This window comes from Haliotis rubra, unplaced genomic scaffold (assembly GCF_003918875.1).
Source record: "Haliotis rubra isolate DU_JTF1 unplaced genomic scaffold, ASM391887v1 Scf739, whole genome shotgun sequence".
NCBI classification, from domain to species: domain Eukaryota; kingdom Metazoa; phylum Mollusca; class Gastropoda; order Lepetellida; family Haliotidae; genus Haliotis; species Haliotis rubra.
In genome coordinates this window covers 188973-216040 of record NW_025767456.1, presented here as the reverse complement: position 1 = coordinate 216040, position 27068 = coordinate 188973, and the positions used below count along the sequence as shown (strand labels likewise).

The 27068-nt window shown below is 40.4% G+C and overlaps 1 protein-coding gene across 2 annotated transcripts; it reads right to left on the bottom strand.

Moving 5' to 3' along the window:
• On the bottom strand, nucleotides 1-27051 carry LOC124259826 (tetraspanin-8-like). Of its 2 annotated transcripts, XR_006893934.1 has the most exons (10): nucleotides 26913-27051; nucleotides 10471-10557; nucleotides 8838-8886; nucleotides 8468-8520; nucleotides 7103-7177; nucleotides 6425-6493; nucleotides 5528-5638; nucleotides 4997-5083; nucleotides 1657-1868; nucleotides 1-1622 (listed from the first exon to the last, which is right to left on the bottom strand). XR_006893934.1 is itself a non-coding variant. In XM_046694023.1 (9 exons), exons 1-9 carry the CDS (start codon nucleotides 26967-26969, stop codon nucleotides 1716-1718), a joined length of 741 nt encoding a protein of 246 aa, XP_046549979.1. In that variant the 5' UTR covers nucleotides 26970-27051; the 3' UTR covers nucleotides 1-1715. The 2 variants fall into 2 exon arrangements, 1 of the variants encoding a protein (XP_046549979.1); XM_046694023.1 differs by having other exon boundaries at nucleotides 1-1868.
• Nucleotides 27052-27068: the final 17 nt, after the last annotated feature.

Below are 27068 nucleotides of genomic sequence, written 5' to 3'. Positions count from 1 at the left end.
TTCAGTGACAAAATAATTTATTCAAACCCATTTAAATTGTGGAAGAGTTTTTGATATTTCTCATTTGACATGGTTTTCAAAATGAGTTAAGTCAAATACAAATGGAATTACATTTATTGCTACAATTGACAATCTGCAAAACACAAACAACATCTAAATATAACACACAATAACAGATAAGGTTTACTATCACAAACATGAATGATTGTACAGCCAGCTCAAACTACGGTCTCAGTACAATGTCATTACAAAACAACAACATCCAAATCAACAGAGTTCAGGACAAGGGAGGTAATAACACCCAGCCAACAGCAGTCAGTGCAAGGGAGATAACCGTGGCGTAGTTACTGGTTCAGCTGTCTCGACAAACATTATTTCTCTTGAAAACAAATTTCGAAAATGAATAACGTGTAATGTAATATACAAAACCAAACAACAACACGACATTTGTAGAGCAAGTTAATTCCGTTACAACATATTCCACAAAATGTCATCAATAGTCTTACATATTCATTTCATGTGAAAACGCTGATCTCAGACAGATGTACCTTTATCGTATGAATTACATCACAAAAAGAAAATATTGTTATTTTTTAAAGAAACATAGGTGATTTCATGCTTTTTTACATTTATGCAAGTTTTCTCTTCGAATGCAGACACGAACAAATATGAAAGATAATATCAAAGTGAGAATGTTTGCATCGAACCCAGCTATGGCTTGTTGAGTGATCACTGGCACCAGTGAGCTGCCTCATCCATACTGCGCGTGTTACTAGGGATGGAATATGGAGGCAGAAAACTGACGAGGCCACGCCCATACAAGTCATGCTCGGCCATGACCCCGTACAAACAGCCTCATTATCAAGACATCTTCTCCACGGTCTCCCTTCATCGAAAGATATACAAATATATAAATATCGAAAATATATACACCAAGGGACGGATATATCGTAATGGATATTTGGTTACAACGCGTCAGTACTATGAGACGGCCGAAAATCAGTTGTAAAGAAACCATCTTTCTTCAGTACAAGGTCCTTTATGCCTCAATAAAGTATCACTATATATGGAGGGATTATACAAATACACATGTAAATTGTTGCTAGACAGCCGAAAAGCTTTGGCACAATAATTAAAAATCTTCTGTGTAAAATATAACACAAAAAACAGATTCAAGTAAAACGAACGAAAACATAAACTAAGAACGTATAAACTAACAAAGCCCAATGTTAAACTGAGGATATATAAATCATATACATACACGGTAAGAGGTGTTTACTGAACTTACAACAAAACACCCAACAACTGTTTCAGGCACAACTGGTATACGTCAGCCCTTTGTCTATCTGCTGCACCACGCCACCCCAGCCTCACCCCACCCCCACCCCACCCACCCCAACCCCACACCAACAACCCCAACTACACCCACGCCCTTCCTTCATCCCAACATCTCCCAACCATATCTTCAAAATTATAAATTATGGACGGATGTGACTGGTTCGTCATGTCAATCAACGACTAAAAGTCAACGTTACTCCTATGTCAATATTGTGTACTGTTCTGTGTATCGTAGAGCATATATATTTACATCAACTCCAAAAATATACCATCGTGATAACTATCTAAGTGATAGACTTTTCCCCCTCCCTAACTTACATTTTTCCAGGAAATATTATATATCGACAACTGATGTGTTCTTTGTCGGGTTTTTGCTGCTAGTACCTGCGACTACCACCCCTGTGCCCAGCATGTCTACCCCCGTTGTGACGGGCGTCCCACGCTTGGCCTTTGTAAGAAGGCGTGGTCGACACCTTGCGGGATTTCTTGACCTTTGACACAATCACTGCAGCCAGGATCAGGCTCACGATCTGAAACATAGAAGAAAGAAATATTGGGCGTTTCTTCGAAGGAATCAGCTATTACCTTCAGGATATAAGTATGTTCCCTCTAAGTTGATGTGATTTACTGACTATGGAGAAAGAGTTCTAAATTTGTAAAATATGTAGGCCACGCCCACATTCAAACAACTTCGTCCTAATGCTATCCCGTGCCTTTTCACATGCAAACAGGGCAGGTCAATAGTAATTTTAATGAGGTCTTGTATACCGTCCTTTCAATGACAAACTGGTGGTAACCTTGAAATATCTTGGAACATTTTTTGCGTTGATATTTTCCGAAGAAAATGACAACATTATGATGTCTCGGACCTATTCGATTCACCAAACAATACTTTCTGAGATATTTTCTCTGCCAAAGTATCTATGTATAAACAATACAGATCACTCACATGCAATGTAGTCTGTGCTTCTGTTTCTTTCATAAATGTGCATTAGGAATCGTGTCAATGTATTGTTCTGTTTATAATCGAGCATAGTTTACCAGAAACAGTGTACACCTAGTCGAGTGGATCACCATCTCCCAGCTACCACGGAACATATCTGCACAAGCACCACACCACCCAGTGTCCCCGCCCATATCAGTCAGATCACAATCTCCCAGCTACCACAGAACATACCTGCACACGTACAACAGCGCCTAGTGTCCCCGCCAATATCGACCAGATCACTGATCCCCAGTTACCCCATATTTAGTGAGTCATTATATACATTAAATGCAGTCAGCAAAAACAAATCTCAACGCACATTCAGTGACAAAATGATTCATTCAAACCCATTTAAATTGTGGAAGAGTTGTTGATATTTCTCATTTGACATGGTTTTCAAAATGAGTTCAAGTCAAATACAAATGGAATTACAATTATTGTTACAATTGACAATCTGCAAAACACAAACAACATCTAAATATAACACACAATAACAGATAAGGTTAACTATCACAAACATGAATGATTGTACAGCCAGCTCAAACTACCGTCTCAGTACAATGTCATTACAACACAACAACGTCCAAATCAACAGAGTTCAGGATAAGCGAGGTAATAACACCCAGCCAACAGCAGTCAGTGCAAGGGAGATAACCGTGGCGTAGTTACTGGTTCAGCTGTCACGACAAACATTATTTCTCTTGAGTACAAATTTCGATAATGAATTACGTGTAATGTAATATACAAAACCAAACAACAATACGACATTTTTAAAGCAAGTTAATTCCGTTACATCATATTCCACAAAATGTCATCAATAGTCTTATATATTCATGTCATGTGAAAACGCTGATCTCAGACAGATGTACCTTTCTCGTATGAATTACATCACAAAAAGAAAATATTGTTATTTTTTAAAGAAACATAGGTGATTTCATGCTTTTTTACATTTATGCAAGTTTTCTCTTCGAATGCAGACACAAACAAATATGAAAGTTAATATTAAAGTGAGAATGTTTGCATCGAACCCAGCTATGGCTTGTTGAGTGACCACTGTCACCAGTGAGCTATCCATACTGCGTGTGTGACTAGGGATGGAATATGGAGGTAGAAAGCTGACGAGGCCACGCCCATACAACTCATGCTCCGCCATGACCCCGTACAAACAGCCTCATTATCAAGACATCTTCTCCACGGTCTCCCTTCATCGAAAGATATACAAATATATAAATATCGAAAATATATACACCAAGGGACGGATATATCGTAATGGATATTTGGTTACAACGCGTCAGTACTATGAGATGGCCGAAAATCAGTTGTAAAGAAACCATCTTTCATCAGTACAAGGTCCTTTATGCCTCAATAAAGTATCACTATTTATGGAGGGATTTTACAAAATACACATGTAAATTGTCGCTAGACAGCCGAAAAGCTTTGGCACAATAATTAAAAATCTTCTGTGGAAAATATAACACAACAAACAAATTTCAAGTAAAACAAACGAAAACATAAACTTAGAACGTATAAACTAACAAAGCCCAATGTTAAACTGAGGATATATAAATCACATACATACACGGTAAGAGGTGTTTACTGAACTTACAACAAAACACCCAACAACTGTTTCAGGCACAACTGGTATACGTCCCAGCCCTGTGTCTATCTACTACCACCACGCCACCCCAGCCTCACCCCCACACCCACCCCAAACAGCCTACAAGCACCCGCACCCTTCCCGCCCATGTGTCCCCGCCCATATCGACCAGATCAACCATCTCCCTCTAACTTACATTTTTCCAAGATACCACAGAACATACCTGCACACGCACCACACCGCCCAGTGTCCCCTTGCCCATACCGACCAGATCACCATCTCCTAAGCTTATACAGAACATACCTGCACAAACACCACACCGCCCAGTGTCCCCGCCCATACCGACCAGATCACCATCTCCCAGCTTATACAGAACATACCTGCACAAGCACCACAGCGCCCAGTGTCCCCGCCCATATCGACCAGATCACCATCTCCCAGCTTATACAGAACATACCTGCACAAGCACCACAGCGCCCAGTGTCCCCGCCCATACCGACCAGATCACCATCTCCCATAGCTACCACAGAACATACCTGCACAAGCACCACAGCGCCCAGTGTCCCCGCCCATACCGACCAGATCACCATCTCCCAGCTTATACAGAACATAACTGCACAAGCACCACACCGCCCAGTGTCCCCGCCCATACCGACCAGATCACCATCTCCTAGCTTATACAGAACATACCTGCACAAGCACCACAGCGCCCAGTGTCCCCGCCCATACCGACCAGATCACCATCTCCCAGCTTATACAGAACATACCTGCACAAGCACCACAGCGCCCAGTGTCCCCGCCCATACCGACCAGATCACCATCTCCCAAGCTTATACAGAACATACCTGCACAAGCACCACAGCGCCCAGTGTCCCCGCCCATACCGACCAGATCACCATCTCCCAGCTTATACAGAACATAACTGCACAAGCACCACAGCGCCCAGTGTCCCCGCCCATACCGACCAGATCACCATCTCCCAGCTTATACAGAACATACCTGCACAAGCACCACAGCGCCCAGTGTCCCCGCCCATATCGACCAGATCACCATCTCCCAGCTTATACAGAACATACCTGCACAAGCACCACAGCGCCCAGTGTCCCCGCCCATATCGGCAAGTTGCCGTCCAGCCATTCGTTGATCTTAGCCCAACATACAGCCTGGAACAGGAGGCCAACAGTTTTATAGGAAAACTTCAGATGAGATATATGGAAGAACAACTTATTAATAACAAATTAAAGCGACGGTTTTAACACTGCTATCGAGTAAGTGGTTTACAGAATTTAGCGAGGAGCACACATACAAATATTTAAGGTAGATTTTATACAACTGAATAGATATGTAACGGAGAACATGACATTACAACCACGTTACCTCCCACGATCTAGGAACAGGGAGTGGGTATCGTCCACCGTGTTACGTGAGAAACAGGAGACAGCGACATCACGCAGCCATGCATGAAGCTACATCCCCCAATTCCTGTACACCAGGATTAATCAAATAATATTTTTGCATACAAAGATACAGTAACCGTTAGTAACTAAAGCCGGAAACAAGTATGGCCTTGACATTTGGAGTGAGGTGGAGATATAACCCAGACGTACATTGTGTTGATTGGCAACGGTTTTGGTAGAAGGGTCTGAGAAGCAGCTGTCGGGGTAATCGGCCACGGTGGCGCCGTACTCTGTCGCGCTGTTGAAGCCGCAGCACTTCAACTGGAAAACACATACTAACATACAGCTGCTATAAACATATATATGACGCTTGGGTTTAACCTTTCAAACAGCCTTGCTTATTGCATATACATAAATATCTTAATATTGTTACCTTGGCTGACATCATTTTGTTATTGTATATGAATAAAATAGTTTACGTTTCATTATGTATTCAGTTCTGAAAGATTGTTTATTCAAATATCCAATCAACATTTCATATAATGAAATAACACTTTGTATTTGTGTAGCTATTTTCAGTTTGCCACAAAAACTAGATGTATATGATTACACAATGCCATTTAGACAGTGGTCACATGTAACACATGTTATATTTAGGTGCCTGACTCTGAGGATGTGGGTTCGAATCCCGGATGGGACTGAACCCAACAAAAGTACTTCTAGAATATGTACTTTACTAAGAAAGTTTAACCGCAAATATAACATATATTATGGATGTATATGCCGTTTCCTTGTCCAGCAACACGGACATTCCGGAAGAGGAACAGGTGCCCTGTGGTCGCTAGAGGCGACGTTATGGGTCGGGAGGTCGGGTTCAGTGTGTCATTGGACTCCGACTGGATGGCCCGTTGCTCATGATAATATTATCAATCTGTTTATATACATGCCACGGCAAGTTTTACAAAGTTTTACAAAGTTGACATTTTCGCTCACGCTGCACCGGACATGAATATCTCAACCTGGCAGGTCTCTTGAAGATATGAGGATGTTATCTGCCAAGAAAAGACCAACATCTTCCAAACATTATAACAGTAGAGCAGGCCGTACCTCCTTCTGCAGGAAGTTCTTGGTGTCTGTGTTGAAGTCGGCCCACCCGGAATCCCGGTACACTTGTAACTGAAACATCAAGGAAGAAGGATGAATACTTATGTGTCCTTCTCGACATGCAGCTGTGTATTCTTGCAGCTGTTGTTTATCAGATACATACAAATGTACATTTAAACACCTTGCAACAATAACTGCCCGGCCTTGATAGCCATAGCAATCGTGGATCTGATGATGATTTACCAGTACATGTGCCTGTTTCTGGCGACGAAGTAGCATGTTTTCATGTGTAAAGTTTCTCATTGAACAACATTTTGAAGCCGTGACAGCTTTACCGATAACACAAGACGACAAAGCTCTTAGAACGTGCCCGAGCTGTTGAGGATGCAGACTTATAATTGCTAGAATGATGATACACACACATAGACGTGACAGTCTGATGTATAGCGATTGGTGTAGTAGTAACTCAACTGGAAGATATCATCAAATGTTGACTGACTGACTGAGTATGGTTTTACGCCGTGTTTAGCAATATTCCAGCAATATCACGGCGGGAAACACCAGAAATGGGCTTCACAAATTGTACCCATGTGGGGAATTGAACCCGGGCCTTCGGCGTGAGGAGCGAACGCTTTAACCACTAGGCTACCCCTCCGCCCCATCAAATGTTGCCACACCTACCTGTTCCCTCATCATGTAGGCCGTCACGACACCGGCTATCTCAATCAGGAAGATGATGACGGTGAAGACAAAAAACTGCAAACAGAACCACGAGAAATGTATTTCAGTTTAATGACTTTATGGCAGATCAATTAAGCTTCATTTATAGCGAGATACGTCGAAAGATGGATTTCTCCCAAGTTAATCCTGTTCATGTAAACTTTGGTATCAGAGAACCATTCTTGATAAAACTGATTTGTCAAGGAATTCATTACGTATGAGAAGATGCTGAGTTTTAGGCCAAAACATGCTGTCACTCAAATCTATCCCTGAGAATCCATGCAGGACGGTAAAGTGAGCGAGTTTAGGTTTACGCTGCTTTTAGCAATATTCCAGCAATATCACGGCGGGGGACTTCAGAAATGGGCTCCGAAGCTAAATCTTCAGCGGGGCGAACGAACGCTTTAACCATAAGGCTACCCAGGATGGTAAAGACTGCGGTAGTTTGGTGCCCAATCTGACAGGAAGGTTTGTTGCATTTTCATAGGTTCACGACTCCAGCACGGAATTTCATATTCATACTTGAATCTATCCCTGTATTTGGTTTTCGTAAATGAAACGAGGGGTAGATGACTTCCCATAATCCATAAAGGCAGTCGGTGTAAATAACCGATGTTTTACAGTCGTTCACTGACCACTAGTGTCCGGACCAATGAGGGTGGATGTTGTATACAAGTATGTATATGTCACTAGTGAGTGCTTATGATTTTACTCCGCCTTTAACAATATTTCAGCAATATGAAGTCTGGGGACATAAGAAATGGGCTGCAGACATTGTACCCGTGTGGAGAATCGAACCCGGACCTTCAACCACTACGGTCTGCTTGAGACATATAGTTGTAGGTCCAGATATCAGTAAATTACACTAAAAATAAGAACAAATTTGAAATTCTTCAGGCATTCTTCCCAGAACTAGACAGCTATGAAGGAGTTACATTGTTCATATTATTTTCTCGATTGATAAATACTTATATGGGTTCAGTGTATTGGATTCGTTTGAAACCGTCTAGAACATTTGTTATGAGTATGCCTTATATGTCATTGCATGTATTCGAACACCACGCATCACCCATTACTACTGTATCACAGACATGAGTACTGTTACATAAAGGCGTTATCACAAAGCGGTCTTCATAAAGAAACATGTTCATCGGTATTTCTTTTTACTTCAGACTTTAATTCTAAATGTATGTCCTACGGGACAGAGCATGTGAAACGGGCACAGTGCATTGAACAGTACGTGGAAACTGATATAGCACAATAAGACTATAATAGCATGAAGTCCGGGTACATGAGCCGGTCTGCCGTGAACCCCTGTAGACGTACCGTCTTCAGGAGGCATGTCCCTTCTTTCAGTCCGCCGATGCATCCAAACAGACCTGCAAACAAAGACAGAAACATGAACATCATATATGTTCACGGGATGAATAATTTAGCAGTCCTATTTTGCTGACAGGCGGCATCTGTGACCTGTGTCGGCACCAGTATCCGATATCCAGGAGATAATAGTGGGAAAGGAGACTAAATGGCATCGTGCAATGACCCTAAGAATACACATCTCCAAGAGACGTTATACGGCTCTTTATAGTGCCAATACTGCGTACATCCCGAGAAATCTAGTAGCTCCCGATGTGTGTCAGCTTCATTCATTTTCAACGTGTGTAAATGTTGTAATATAACGAATAAATGGTCTTACCTGCCAACACGATGAGAATGCCTGCCCCCAAAATAGAGTAGGTAAAGTACTGAAATTGAATTTACAATTATCTATGAATTAAAAAATCTATACGGAAAAGAACTAATGTATGGAAGCAAGTTAATGTCACAGACCGTAGATGATGTTCACATCTACGTCACTGATGCTGTACTATTACGCAGATGATCTTCATGTCTACGTAGATGATGTTCAAATCTACGTCACTAATTCTATACCATTACGCAGATGATCTTCATGTCTACGTAGATGATGTTAACATCTACGTCACTGATGCTATACCATTACGTAGATGATGTTCATTTCTACGTCGATGATGTTAACATCTACGTCACTGATGCTATACTATTACGTAGATGATGTTCATGTCTACGTAGATGATGTTCACATCTACGTCACTGATGCTATACCATTACGTAGATGATCTTCATGTCTACGTAGATGATGTTCACATCTACGTCACTGATGCTATACTATTACGTAGATGATCTTCATGTCTACGTAGATGATGTTCACATCTACGTCACTGATGCTATACTATTACGCAGATGATCTTCATGTCTACGTAGATGATCTACAGGCAGTATGGTGTGAAGTATGAATTTGTCATACAAATATTCAAGTAAATTTATACCAACACACGACAACCAGTTTACCTTCGCATATTCAGCTCACGGTTAGAGGGATGTTTATCCTGTGAAGTGAACTTTGCTTCATTAAAGTGTTGTGGGAAGTAGTATGTGTAACACAGAACGCATACGTCATTGCAGTCAGTTACAAACAAGGGATACTACTCTGAGTTTGGTTTCTTATCGTATGCATGCAGCAAAACGAAGAAGGAACACCCGCGAAGGCATATCAGTCAACGAACACGATATATCGGCAAGTGCAAACGTTAAGTGACCCAGCACACCGTATGCATGGAAACTGCATGAACACACTCGCGGCTCTTTGACACCCGTGAATGCCACTTGAATATGACACCCTGTTTCAGAAATAAAGAAAGGGGTATTGTTGTGTTAAGTATTGTTGTGATAAGTAGAATTACCCCCCTCGTTTACAAACAACCTCCCACCGAGGCGCGGTACCATCTGAGGACAACGTGTGTTTGGTTGTGCTTTATCCTGGTTGTCGAGACTCATTGTAACAGTAACATTACCCATAAATACATGTACAGCTTCTTTGACTGATGAAAAGTTTAAAGGCAGGATGGTCGTACATACATCATGCAAACATATATTCCTTACATATCTACTTTCACTTAGCAAATTGTATACATGGTAAAAACATAATACCCAATGCAATAATAATGATGGTGTGTGAATGAGTGGGGTTTAGTTTTACCCCACGTTAAGCAATATTCCAGCAATATATCGACGGGGGACATTAGATATGGGCTTCACACATTGTACCCACAATGTTGTGATAAGTGCATGTATAAAAATATAAGAATATGTGACGAAGTTATCAACGGAGTGACATAATATGTCATCCAATTACCAAGAATTGTATATAAACTACCAAAGGGATTGGCTAAAGAAGATATGTACTTGCACATTGGAGTTGACTCAATGTTTACAGACAGGAACACGTGAAAACCCAGTGCCTCACTCACCCGAGAGCCGGAAATGAAGCCGCTAACCAGTGTTGGGTTGGTGGCCATTGTCCAGGCAATGAAACCCACGAGGAACAACCCCATCAGCTGAAAGAAGAAGGGGGCAAACATTGCAGGAATTACTTAAAACGGCATGATATCAGCTGAAAGAAGAAGAGGGCATACATTGCAGGAATTACTTAAAACGTCATGATATAAGCTGAAAGACGTGGGCATACATTGCAGGAATTACTTAAAACGTCATGATATAAGCTGAAAGAAGAAGAGGGCATACATTGCAGGAATTACTTTATTGGTATGATTAAAGCAACCACTTGATGGTATTTCCGTTTTGGTTTTTGGATTGTTTACAATGTGTATTTTTTATAACAAAACGCACTTGCAAATTACACATTTTACTTTAGACGTATATTGAAAAATAACTCACAGCCTCAGCAATTTACCATGAATTATACAGGACATGCTGTTAACAACTCACTGAGTGAATGAGTGAGTGAGTGTCTATTGCCAAACAACGAATTGATGAAGCTTCATTTATGAGAAAATGCTAATATTTTCTGTGTTGGAGTGCACATTTTTAACAAGTTGATAACAACGTGGTAATTTACTTCTTTTCCTATTTTACTAACTTGCAGTGATGTTTCGTTGATGACATCACAAGTGATATGATGTCAGGCAACACGATAACTAAGAACTGACTCCAATATTTGGGGGTCAATGAAGGCACTAAGGCACTAAAACATTTCATGTTACTTGGAAAGGATACTGTCAATTGCCATGCCATCGTGATAAACAAACAGCAGTATACGTTAACCAATGGCACTCCACGACAAACAGTACTAGAATCTGTACTTAACGAGAAAGTGTAACCCCAAATGTAACGTACAGGGGAAATGTTACATTTTCTGATCAGTAAATTCGACAGCAGCATGCTGCAACCAGCTGATTGACATGGTAACAAGTTAGTTATGACTACATGAAGGGTAAATTATTTCGGGTCAATTTCTTACATTCACGGAATGTTTGAAAGTTCTATGATAAGAAGTTCTATGGCGACCCAAACACTTTATTATATACTGAACATCATTGAAAACGCACCACTGATAAATGTTCAGATTATTAAAAATACGTGTAAGGAATTGATATTTTTTGAGTGGATAATAACAGATGGACGACTGACAAAAACAACAACACAGTCGCTCATTCATTGAAATGTTCCACAGTCAGAAAGGATCAAATAATCAGTCTCGAATGACTCCTGAAACAGAGTCCATAGGCGTGGAAGACAAAGCAGCGGTGAGAAGATTTGACAGGTGGGGTCAAATCGAAAAGTCAATATCGCTTGTGACCGCCATTTGCATTGACACATGCAGTTCAACGTCTCCTCATTGATTCAATAAGCGTCCGAATAGAGTTCTTGAGGATGGCATACCACTTCTGCAGTAGTGCAGCCTCAAGTTCCCGGATGTTTCGCGTCTTTGACTTTGACCAATTTCGTCCTACAAGTGCTCCATGGGGGATACATCTGGCGACTGTGCTGGCCAATGAATAACCTGGATGTGTTGCTGAGCCAGATACTGCATAGAAAGTCTTGTTGTGTGTGCCCGTGCGTTGTCCTGTTGAAAAGTATGGACATCTTGGTGGTGATTGAAGACAGATACGATGTGATTTTGAAGAATCTGCTCACGGTAATAAAGGACATTAACTCTCTCTTGACAGACATGAAGGCAGTCCTGAGATTGTAATTTATTCCACCCCAGACTCACCACCCAACGGTCTGTCTGAACCACACTCTCATCAGCATAACGTTCACCACGTCTACGCCAAACACGTAATCGGCCGTCAGCATTACGTAGGTGAAACGTGACTCGTCAGTGACTACCACACCATGGCATTGTCGTAACCTTTACTGAAAATGCCTGCTAGCCCATTGTATACGCTCATTACGGCGGTGTCTGTCAGTCAGAATTGGTCCAACGTAAGGACGTCGAGCATGGAGCCCTGTAGCGTGTAGACGGCGTCGCATGGAGTCAGCGCTGATGACCCCCACGTCAGCCTTGAACTAGTGCAGCAGTCCTGGCAGTCGGCAGTGTTCAATCACTGACATGGACAAGGTCAATATGGCAATCCCGATGGAGCGTCGTAACACGTTGTTGCCAAGGTCATTGAAGGTCACGGGTTCTGCCTGTCTACTGATGTCGTCTATGAAGCCTAACGATGGTGGAGTGGCCAAGTCCAAGTTGTAGAGCACTATCCCTGCTGCTGGTGCGAACCTGAATCATGCCTCGTGCACGTTCTCTTTCGTGGGGTGTTAACCTCGGCATATCTGTCCTCGTGTTACAATCGTTAGTGAAGCAATGAGAATCGGTTCTCATACATCTGCTTTAATGTCACAGTCAGTATGATTTCAGAATGAAATTTGCGCTTTTTTTCATGGCGTGACTGCATGTTGATGCATTTTGGAATTAAAAGTCATACTGTGGACAGGAATTTGTTTCTAAAGCATTTTTTCAACTGGACATGCCCTTCGACTTCATGTTAGTTATATCCATTGATCAGTGTCATGCTGAAATCCATCTTGATGAAAATATGGACAATTTTAGACTGGTGTGTTTTCAATGATGTTCAGTACACGTATATTTAACGTCAACGGCATGGTATAATCAGCCTCGAATGACTCCTGAATCAGATTCCATAGGCGTGGAAGACACAGCAGCGGTGAAAAGATTATTATAAGAATTAATGTGTTAAATCCATGATGACACCAGGTGTTCTGGTTAAGGGTAAGCATGTCCTGTTGTATCGCCAGCACCAACTACTCTCATTGCATTGAAGTGTAATATATCGTAGGAATTTTAACAGCAGCAATCCTGTCATACCGGTCTGTAAACATCAGTCAGGATCGGACATTCTCGAGACAGGATATTAGCATGATTGACTAAAAACAAAATGGTACGTTTGAAGAACTTCTGCCGTGACACAATTGCAGATATTCTGCCGCTTATACAATGAGAAATAGGTTTTAAAATTTTTACATATGACGATTACAAATATTTTCTTCCTATGTATTTATTGGTGACATTTAGCTTCAACCTACACGTTAGGTCTTATACCTATCTGGTTACACTTCATTACTGATATCAGAATTGGGTGGTGGTTGTGTATCGCTGCACGTCAGGCGCTGATGTCAACAGGACACGCCTGTAGCCTATATCAATTCTTGGGTATACAATCCAACTGACACACACGTCATTGCAACATTGTATTGGGGTGTGAATATGTTGGGAACTGGTACGAGTCACACTGCTGTTTTGTTCTATGTTCCATTTGACCTCGGGCTATGAGATACGGCAAGAAATATGAGACGAACTCGTGAGTTAGTAAATCTGAGTTTCAAAATAGCAATCTCAAATACGCACGCACTGAAGAACACAACTTCCTCATTGAACTTTAGGGACATGGGGCAACGTATGTTTAACATTCTGGAATGGATGGCAGAGTGGGCGTGTTGTGAAAAATAATCCGTGAAAAAATAAATCTCGGTTGTCTTTTTATACAGGTTTGTCAATGCTCAAAACACGCATTTTGTTCTGTGAAACATCATAATACACATTTCAAAACATACTTTGCAGGATTAAAACGGAGAGCAATTATTTTCATTTTTAATATATCAAATAAAATGTAAATAAAACAGTAAATACTGAAAACAACCAATCGCACTTTCAAACTTCAGGGGCATATTCACCAAGCAAACAATAACATTGGCCTCATAATTGGATATGCATTGTGACGCAAGCAGACTTTTGATTGTTACAATTGGATAGGCACATGCACACGTTGATGAACCTCTTTTTCACATATTTTGCATTTCATTAAACCTACACTGACCCCTAGCTCAGCTGGTTCATGCACTATCATATTACCCGCCCGATCATATTTGCCGATTTAATCCAGGTCTGACGCAGCAGTCAGAATTGAGGTAGTAACAGCAACAGCATGGCGGACATTTCCAAAAAATGCAATGTTGAAAACAGACCGACACGCAAAAGAAAGCCCCCAAATCGTTTTCATGTTAAGGATGCCTCTATTAAACCTCGCAATGGCTTTGGGTTTCAGTTAATACGACTTTCCCCTTTACCGCTACACTTTCAATAATGCCAAGGTTTCCTAGGTGATTAAACGCTAATTATAATCACAGGCAAGTAATTAGCGATCACAAGACCCACGGGGATGGACAGTGAAGATTTACCGACACGTGAGCCCTTGTTGTATACAGGATGACGTGACACGGATAGATACAGATTCATACAACATATTGGAGATTCATTCCCACTCGAGAGTGTCATGTCGGATTCTTCTTTTTTCGTTGTCGGAAATGTAATCGTTAGATCAGATATCTGTATTAACAGACGGGAAATGACATCATTAACAATAGATGAAGCCTTTGTCGTCGGCGTTTTCTGAATGTTGCCCCAAACAATAACAATAAATAGGGACCAAAGAAATCAATAGCATTTTGTGATCGATAACGCTGATTGACAGATCGATCCCCAAAGTATCACGGTGTGAGCCACCGAATTCCAGTGGGGATTAGATGGAGAACTTTGTCGGGCCTTCTTGCAAGCAAGTAAGCAAGGGAACTAACATGGGTCATATACTACCAATATACTAAGAAAGTCACAATAACGTGAAATCTTGCGTTCAATAAGCAGTATCTTACAGGTGTATAACGTTGATATGTACAGGTGTTTACTTCTGTTTTTAACGTTGATGTGCATACTAGTGTGACATTGATGTGTCATGTATGTTGTAAAAGTTGATATGTACACGTGTTTGTGACATTGATGTGTACTGTATGTTGTCAACGTTTATTATGTACACGTGTGTGTGACATTGATGTGTCCTGTATGTTGTCAACGTTGATTATGTACACGTGTGTGTGACATTGATGTGTCCTGTATGTTGTAAAAGTTGATATGTACACGTGTTTGTGACATTGATGTGTACTGTATGTTGTCAACGTTTATTATGTACACGTGTGTGTGACATTGATGTGTACTGTATGTTGTAAACGTTGATTATGTAAACGTGTGTGTGACATTGATGTGTACTGTATGTTGTCAACGTTTATTATGTAAACGTGTGTGTGACATTGATGTGTACTGTATGTTGTAAACGTTTATTATGTAAACGTGTGTGTGACATTGATGTGTACTGTATGTTGTAAACGTTTATTATGTACACGTGTTTGTGACATTGATGTGTACTGTATGTTGTCAACGTTGATTATGTACACGTGTGTGTGACATTGATGTGTACTGTATGTTGTCAACGTTGATTATGTACACGTGTGTGTGACATTGATGTGTACTGTATGTTGTAAACGTTGATGTACACGTGTGTACATTGTGTGTGTGACATTGATGTGTACTGTATGACATTGATGTACGTTGTTGTTATGTATGTACACGTGTGTGTGTGACACATTGATGTGTACTGTATGTTGTAAACGTTGATTGTGTACACGTGTGTGTGACATTGATGTGTACTGTATGTTGTAAACGTTGATTATGTACACGTGTGTGTGACATTGATGTGTACTGTATGTTGTTAACGTTGATTATGTACACGCGTGTGTATGAGCTTGATGTGCAGTGTCTGTTTTTGACGAATTTAACGATGATGTTTACACGTGTGTTTTCAACGGTGACATTTACACGCGAAATTTGATGTACATAAAAATGTTTAGGTGCCAAAGTACAGTTCGTTGTAGTATACTGATCTTGGCTTCCTTCAGGGGTTATCTGTGTTACTACAAACCCCAGGTAATACGTGCCCGACACGAACTAAGTGTTTCTCCCATAGGGATAGTAAGGTCGGTATTAGTATAAAAGAAGATAAAAAAGAATACTGGCCTTGACATGCTCTGAATTAACTATTCATATACAAGATTGTGAGCTTTGTAGCAACGCTAATGAATTCCTCGACGATTGCTTACATAGCAGGTTGTAACAAACTTTAACTGCATCCTATACATTAGGGTGTTACACTGTCAGTACATCCCATATTGTCAACTATACATCAGGATGTTACACACTGTCAGCACATCCCATATTGTCAACTATACATCAGGGTGATACACACTGTCAGTGTTACACACTGTCAGCACATCCCATATTGTCAACTATACATCAGGATATACATCAGGATGTTACTATACATCACAATGTTAGCACAGCACATCCCATATTGTCAACTATACATCAGGATGTTACACAATGTCAGCACATCCCATATTGTCAACTATACATCAGGATGTTACACAATGTCAGTACATCCCATATTGTCAACTATACATCAGGATGTTACACACTGTCAGTACATCCCATATTGTCAACTATACATCAGGATGTTACACAAAGTCAGTACATCCCATATTGTCAACTATACATCAGGGTGATACACACTGTCAGTACATCCCATATTGTCAACTATACATCATGATGTTACACACTGTCAGCACATCCCATATTGTCAACTATACATCAGGATGATACACACTGTCAGTGTTACACACTTTCAGCACATCCCATATTGTCAACTATACATCATGATGTTACACACTGTCAGCACATCCCATATTGTCAACTATACATCAGGATGATACACACTGTCAGTACATCCCATATTGTCAACTATACATCAGGATGTTACACACTGTCAGTACATCCCATATTGTCAACTATACATCAGGGTGATACACACTGTCAGTACATCCCATATTATCAACTATACATCAGGGTGATACACACTGTCAGTACATACCATATTGTCAACTATACATCAGGATGTTACACACTGTCAGTACATCCCATATTGTCAACTATACATCAGGTTGTTACACACTGTCAGTACATCCCATATTGTCAACTATACATCAGGATGATACACACTGTCAGTACATTCCATATTGTCAACTATACATCAGGATGATACACTCTGTCAGTACATTCCATATTGTCAACTATACATTAGGGTGATACACAATATCAGTACATCCCATATTGTCAACTATACATTAGGATGTTACACACTGTCAGTACATCCGATATTGTCAACAATACATCAGGATGATACAAACTATCAGAACATTCCATATTGTCAACTATACCACAGGGTGATACACAATGTCAGTACATCCCATATTGTCAACTATACATCAGGATGATACACACTGTCAGTACATCCCATATTATCAACTATACATCATGGTGATACACACTGTCAGTACATACCATATTGTCAACTATACATCAGGGTGTTACACACTGTCAGTACATCCCATATTGTCAACTATACCTAAGGGTGATACACAATGTCAGTACATCCCATATTGTCAACTATACATCAGGATGTTACACACTGTCAGTACATCCCATATTATCAACTATACATCAGGGTGATACACACTGTCAGTACATCCCATATTGTCAAATATACATCAGGGTGTTACACACTGTCAGTACATCCCATATTGTCAACTATACCTCAGGGTGATACACAATGTCAGTTCATCCCATATTGTCAACTATACATCAGGATGTTACACACTGTCAGTACATCCCATATTATCAACTATACATCAGGGTGATACACACTGTCAGTACATACCATATTGTCAACTATACATCAGGATGTTACACACTGTCAGTACATCCCATATTGTCAACTATACATCAGGGTGTTACACACTGTCAGTACATCCCATATTGTCAACTATACATCAGGGTGTTACACACTGTCAGTACATCCCATATTGTCAACTATACATCAGGGTGCTACACACTGCCAGTATGTCCCATATTGTCAACTATACATCAGGGTGTTACACAATGTCAGTACATCCCATATTGTCAACTGTACATCAGGATGTTACACAGTGTCAGTACATCCCATATTGTCAACTATATATCAGGATGTTACACACTGTCAGTACATCCCATATTATCAACTATACATCAGGGTGATACACACTGTCAGTACTTCCCATATTGTCAAATATACATCAGGGTGTTACACACTGTCAGTACATCCCATATTGTCAACTATACATCAGGGTGATACACTGTCAGTACATCCCATATTGTCAACTATTGATCAGGGTGTTACACACTGCCAGTACATCCCATATTGTCAACTATACATCAGGATGTTACACACTGTCAGTACATCCCATATTGTCAACTATACATCAGGGTGTTACACACTGTCAGTACATCCCATATTGTCAACTATACATCAGGATGTTACACACTGTCAGTACATCCCATATTGTCAACTATACATTAGGGTGTTACACTGTCAGTACATCCCATATTGTCAACTATACATCAGGGTGTTAACACTGTCAGTACATCCCATATTGTCAACTATGTCAGGGTACACTGTCAGTACATCCCATATTGTCAACTATACATCAGGGTGATACACTCTCAGTACATCCCATACTGTCAACTATTGATCAGGGTGCTACACACTGCCAGTACATCCCATATTGTGAACTATACATCAGGATGTTACACACTGTCAGTACATCCCATATTGTCAACTATACATTAGGGTGTTACACTGTCAGTACATCCCATATTGTCAACTATACATCAGGATGTTACACAATGTCAGTACATCCCATATTGTCAACTATACATTAGGGTGTTACACACTGTCAGTACATCCCATATTGTCAACTATACATCAGGGTGCTACACACTGTCAGTACATCCCATATTGTCAACTATACATCAGGGTGATACACTGTCAGTACATCCCATATTGTCAACTATTGATCAGGGTGCTACACACTGCCAGTACATCCCATATTGTCAACTATACATCAGGGTGCTACACACTGTCAGTACATCCCATATTGTCAACTATTGATCAGGGTGCTACACACTGTCAGTACATCCCATATTGTCAACTATACATCAGGGTGCTACACACTGTCAGTACATCCCATATTGTCAACTATACATCAGGGTGCTACACACTGTCAGTACATCCCATATTGTCAACTATACATCAGGGTGCTACACACTGTCAGTACATCCCATATTGTCAACTATTGATCAGGGTGCTACACACTGTCAGTACATCCCATATTGTCAACTATACATCAGGGTGCTACACACTGTCAGTACATCCCATATTGTCAACTATACATCAGGGTGCTACACTCTCTACATCCCATACTGTCAACATCCCATATTGTCAACTATTGATCTATACATCAGTGATACACTCTCAGTACATCCCATATTGTCAACTATACATCAGGGTGCTACACTGTCCAGTACATCCCATACTGTCAACTATTGATCAGGGTGCTACACACTGTCAGTACATCCCATATTGTCAACTATACATCAGGGTGCTACACACTGTCAGTACATCCCATATTGTCAACTATACATCAGGGTGCTACACACTCTCAGTACATCCCATATTGTCAACTATTGATCAGGGTGTTACACACTGTCAGTACATCCCATATTGTCAACTATACATCAGGGTGCTACACACTGCCAGTACATCCCATATTGTCAACTATTGATCAGGGTGTTACACACTGTCAGTACATCCCATACTGTCAACTATACATCAGGGTGCTACACACTGCCAGTATGTCGAATATGGTCCACTAGAGATAGAAACGTATTACATCCTGTCAGTGAATGGAATATTATAAGCAATTTTCTAAATTGTTTCCCTGAGACCTGGGCCTATATTTTCGAAGCTCTCTTAACGCTAAGATAGTCGTAAGTGCCATACATTAACATTAACTTACGACTATCTTAGCGCTAAGAGAGCTTCGAAAATATAGGCCCTGGTGTTTAAGGTCAGCAAAATAGTATCAAAATGTGCTGATTCAATTGTGTGTCGGTACCCAAGGGCGATAACCACCACCTAATATAATGAGTTTCGCGTTGTTTATGACACCTATGTGTTAAAACCACGAAATGGCGTCGGGGTCACGTCGACATAGTAGAGTGAGGGAAGGGGGAAATTGGCATTTTCCCGGTACGTGAGCTAACAAGAGTTAAGGTCATAAACATTTTGTATGTGAATTAAAAGCGAAAATGTGGAAAACGTTCGTTGAAGTCTCTATTCTGAGACACTTGAAATACACAATCGAAATACACCTTGAAATACTCAAGAGGCCACAAAAGTTGAAAACAAAGTTATGAGGTAATCAAACAGAACAATGTCGATGAACGAGTTCAAATCTCCGTGTGTTGAGAGATCCCGTGAGGTTTGAGCATTAAGGCACATCTTTTCTGATTTCGAGGTAACTAAAGCATATCATGCAGTAAACTCACGAAATGAATAGGTATATATAATTTTATATATACACATAACATATAATAACACGGAACAACGCGGACAATAGGGGGCTTTTCTTATGACACAAGTCATAACGTGTTGCTCTGATCCGTGATAAGACGATAAGTAAGGACTAAAGATCTATAAAATAAACCAGGATGCATTATCCTTATCAATAATGACGCGGGCTCAAGTCCGTCAAGGAGGCAGGATTATGCCTCTGATTTAACGTTCAGCAGTGTGGTTACCTAGAGTGTGTCTAGTGGTCGATGGATAACATTGAATACGTGACAAGAGGTAGACACGACATCTCTCTTGTACTGGACGTATGTACATTACAGGTGTGTGTGTGTGGGGTGTGGGGGTGGGGGAGGGCCTATCGCCTGTCTAATTTGTGTCGTACAACAATTGCCTCAAGGACGGCAGAAACACATAACTATTACTGCAGGTGTTTCGGATGATCGATTTCATCTTAACAAGCTCAATACAAAAACGCACTTTAATATTATCCATATGGTCTTAAGACTTTTGAACATCTGGAGGTTATCAGATCAGACTGAACGGATCAAGACGTCATCCTTTTTCTTTAGAGGTATAAACTGTTAACGCTGGTGTATTGTATTTGTTGACCTTTCATACATGCTATTTATTTCTCTTACTATCTTTTCTCAAAAATAGTATTGGATCATATTTAGATTACCGTCCACAAACCATACGGGCTTATCAATCGAGGGCTTGGTGAGGTTTACACAGACATAGCATACACATGACGCACAATGACATTATATAACGATAGAAGACCATCACCTTTTGGCATAAATGTGGTCATTACTAATTTACTAGCATGTTATATTAATCAGACATACGATCAGTCGTGTAGACAGGTTACTGGAAGGTAATCGTTAATGGTTCACCTTTAAGACAATGTACAGATCCCACCTGTATGGTTGTATTATAACACGGACAAATACTTCAAACGAAGAATCATCTAACGGTGGATGACTTGGTGTATATAGGATATGTCATTGCCATGTTGTAAGATAACAATTCAGGATTGAATTTTGTGTCTCAGGGTAGGGCTTTCAAAAGCACTTTTCAAAGAGAACACTCAAGAAAAACAAATGTACTTTAATTTGGGTACAATGCCCAGACTGCACCAATAATTTTAAATGATTTATGAATTTGTAATAAGAGTAAGTGAGGAAGAATGGTTCTGGTCCTCATTCTGTGAAAGGTCTTATGATAGCTATAACGTCTTTTTTTATAGTTTTCATAAGATATTTACATTAATCACGTAAATAATGTGAGCAGTATAGCAGGTTATAAATAAACAATAATGGCCTACCGAGATAAGTTGTCTGACAGATTATTTGTGTATAGATACTGATACTGACAAGGACACATGTAGACGATAATATGAGTTATCAGTTGCTTCTTCCGGGAACTTGTTTATTCGTCAGTTCAGGTGAAATTGGACATGGCCAAGAAAACCATGAATTGTGAACGTACCAACTAAAACCTCACCTTTTCACGACTAATATAATTAAAGAATACACAACAGGTTTTGGAAAAGAGACAGTTCCTTTATTGCGATGATGAAGCTCACACTGATGTGAGTGAGTGACCTCGACTTTACGTCTCTACTAGCATGTACTAGTATTTAACAAGCAACATCGAGCGATGTCACGGTTGGCAACCTCAGACACAGGCTGTCTTCACATTTGACCACATTAGTACATTACGTGACGGCAAATCGGGCAACCACTGTAACCACTCGGCTACCCACTGGGTACCACATAACATTAAACAAACATTACTATAGGATGCTTGCCAACTGGGCTGGCTCATGTGAACTATATTGCAGTGTTGTAAGTAGAAAATATCAATGTTCAACCTTATTGTTCATTGCATGGCTTTCGTGCAGTGTTATGTTCAGTTGAGATCGTTAATATATTTTGTGAATGTCGAAGTTTTAGAACATATCTTGTATATTGTTGTCGTCATGGCAGTCTCTAAAATACCCAAACAATAAATTCCCAGGTTACAGAGGAATCATTAAAGCTGAATTAACCCCAGAGATTATCTCACAACCAAAAGTTGTCCCTCTACATGATACCACACGTTGCCAATATGTCGGAAATGTTTACACGCTGATTATAACATAAGGAGATTTATAATAACGAGATGATTAGTATATATTCAACATTGATGTAACTGGAAACAGGGAACGACATATTTTCACAGACGGTTATGCATGTGGGTGAACGAGCAGATTAACGATAAAGGACAGTTTTAGGCCAAAGGTTAAATGGTTGATGCAACGGACCAGGACTGAGAGGATCACACACCACGCAAAATTATGAAATCAATAAACTTGCTTCTTGGGGTGTTGTATGCCCGGCCTATTAGTTTCTTATCGTCTAATGTTGGCATATAATCAATTATTGACAGACTGTCTCCATCAGTGCCTCGGGTTAGGATGAAGACAGCGATTAGAAACGGACCTGGCGCAGTTCAAGTCTCATTAACACAGTGTTTTGGACCAGTCGAATAAACTATAAAGACTGGTCCGATAGTTGATAAATACAATTTTATTCAAATGGAATAATTAAACATTTATTTGAATCTAGTGTGAATGGAGTTGTGTGGAGTGGAGCTGGTAGATATGAACCTCTCAGCATGTTCTGACCATTCCGGAGCCTGGTGGTGAAATCCACCGCCTGTCACTGGGATTAATTTTGCCATCTTGTTTCAAATTAACCGACCACATTGCCTCCTCCCAAACCTCTAACACCCACTGCTTACTGTCTCTACATTGCTATATTACTTCTAGAAACGCTATAAAATAGACGTGACTCCTTCATCGTAGCTCTCCAAGACAACGAAACAAGGAACGGATGTGCTTCAGGTAGATCCGTGGCCTATCGTCTAAGTCACTGAATACACAGTTATCATTCGTTCACTTGGCCATCGCTGTTAATAAGATAACTCTCATAAGACTATGCCTTTGTGTCAAATGGTTGCCTTATGTATTTAACCATTGAGAAGCTCATTTTAAAATACCAGGTCGCACCAGCCTTATCCGGTGGGATTTGTAAGTCTACATATTATAATCAAGCAATATTACATGTGTAGATAGCGGAGTGGAACCACATGCTTCATATACTCTGATATATAACGGCCCTTATCGGAGCCAGAATCTTCTGGTCGTTGATTCGAATCCGATATAATCGGATTATATAATCATTGCGCTGTTGGGACCTGTGTCATTTTTATTGGTTTCAGTAAAGTCGACGATCTTCATCACGGGGGACATTTGTTTCTTGATTTAACTTTAAGGACGTGATGTAACTAAACTACATGCATAAACACTTCACGCTTTTATTTCATACCTACATGAGATGTCAGAAGTTTCTATTATACACACCTAAACATTAAAATGAATGACAATTACAGTACAAATATTGATTTTTTTCTTGAATACAATACTTGATTTGAAACTCGTTGAGATTATTTGACTTTACAATAGAATCATAAATGACAGACAGTGTTTCAGTTGGAGTGTCAAGACTGTTTCAGAATTATCTCCCTTGGTCGTTTAGGCGGAGTTACTGACACTGCATGTTGAAACTATACATGTCACCACAAGGGTTTTAATATAAGGTGTGTCAAATACTTCATGTTGCGCTGGATGTTACATAACAAACAAAGACGCATAGTGGATGGCCTAAATACCCCCTACCCGTGGATCAAGTTGGTGCAGGGCGTGCATGTTACTCCTTGTCTAAACCCCACCAGCCTTTAAAGACAGTTAAGGTTTTGTCCCAACAAAGGCAGGTAGGAGATGAGAAGGCTGGGTTTTTCTATTATTCATGTCACCGTTAATTCGTAATTGTAAATATGTAAACTGAAACCACCAAACTTCATTCTACAATGACAGACACGTCCGTGCTACTGTTAACGTTAACGCCGACAGAAACATGCGGAAGTAAGTATGTACAACGGGTTCAAGCTTGTGGGACAGAGAGTTATGCGATGTGGTAGAATTTCAGCTGAGTTTGATATATTTCCCATTAATTAATGAGACGAGTGAATATTGCTTTTTGATGTCTGTAAATAATTAAGTGTACCAAACAGGTAGTGGCATATCGGGATACGATGACATAGACAGTCAGCACGTACATGTAGCGTATCTACCTGGTCTCTAGTAGATTCCTACAAGAATATACTCATACCAACTGCCATGGATCCCACTTTTTACAAACTCTTTCTTTTTTTCCCCAAGATTTGACACTTTCTATTTTCTTTCATATTTTTTCTTTCAACTTCCTGGTTTCTTTAAAATGACCTGATGATGGGGTATTGAAGGTGTGTTATCTTGGACTTGATTACAAGAACACAATCAGTTTAGCTGACTATGTAGCCATATTGCAGAATAAGAAGAAATGAATAAAAGAATATCGGAGACATCCTCTGTGCATGTTGTCGTAATGTGCAATGGAAATTATGTTGTTGCAGCGAGGAATGCATCAAACATTATATCGGAATGGTCGATAGTCCCGAACGCCGGCAGAACGCAGTAGTCTTATCAGTGTGTCCATGCTGATGCGGTTGCCCAACGCTGCTGATGCTGTTACCTCACTGTGAGCATCCGGTTGCGCTGCCGGAGATGGAGATGTCTGGCCAGACTGGTTGACGCGTCCCCTTAGTCTGATGATGGACGAACGTTCTGACAACCTGTCTGTTCGAAGACCCCATCTGCGACATTCCAATGGCTTGTTCTCGCTCCACTAATGATAATCTTGGCAATATGATGTGTGCCTTTAACAGGTACACCACTAACAATCTCAGTCGATCGTGTTTTATACAACTGGTGCATATATGAATATGTTTCAACAAAATCATGATTTTCATGATATCCTTTACAACGGTAAAGGATATCTGAAGTGTTTTGGCAACACTGTTTGGCAAGACTTGTAAATCACAATCAAACACTTTTCAAAATATTTAATAACCCCAAACAAACAGGGGTGTATATGACTTATGAACCTTTAGTTTACGTCGTATTATCAATATTGCAGATACACTTTCAACCAGCTCAGTAGACAGTATCACATCCCCTACACAGTTAATCGTGTTTCAGCATCAGCACACACGCACACGCACACACAAGCACTCGCACACGCATTCGCACATTTAGGTACAGAGTTGAAGCAGGACACCGAACCCTGCCATCCCATGAAACACACACCGATCACACAGTAGAACAAACTACAAAAACAAAACCGACGGTCCTGATACATTCTCAGCTCATCAAGTGAAAGTAGGAAATGAAATTGTGAAATAAGGATGTACAGTTATTCTACAGTAACATATGGGGGTGATACCATCCTCCAGTGGAGGGTTTCGGACGTAACCGGGCAGTGTAAATTAATGAAGTACTATCACAGGATGTCGAATTCTGCTGCAAAATGTCTAAACCGTTACGTATGTCTTCAAAGGATAAGTAATCACGTTGATATGTAATCATGAAGGGCAAGCTGCTTTGTCCTGCTTGAATGAAGGCAGATCCGTCTTGGTCTTTAAAGGTATAGATGTCGCCAGATTGTGAATTATACATGAGTGTGAACAAAGGGTATCAAATAACGAAACGAAATACAATGTAAATCCATACGTCTTGGGTTTTGGAATGTCCCTATTAAATGAGTGTCAGACCTACATCCTCCACAGATGCCTCACAACATCATCAACCCTACGGTGGCCATCGTCGACAGAATTACGAATCCTAGATGCCATACATGGGAGATTTGTTATCATTTTATATCAGAATTTATTCCAACTTGCGATAAACCGTGTACTTGAACATTGCTACGATGTTACACGATATGAACTGTGCCGTTCCGTGAGTGAGCGACGAAATGTGTAAATTGATCTGAAGTTTCTACCAATGCTTTCTTTAAACATCAACATTGTCAAGGCTTTCTTTAAAAATCAACATTGGAAATAAAACAATAGTAAGTCACAGTTGTATAATATTCAGATAAGAATATTAAACTTACCCAAAACAAGAAATTGAATACGATGAAGCATGGCCGCACACATCCGGACACCGCCATGGTAATCCCTTCAACTAGGAAATCTCAGGTAATGTCGTGATCAGTGGTCGTATACTCTCCGCGCATGCGCCAGTCCAGTGCCAGCAAACATCGGCACTA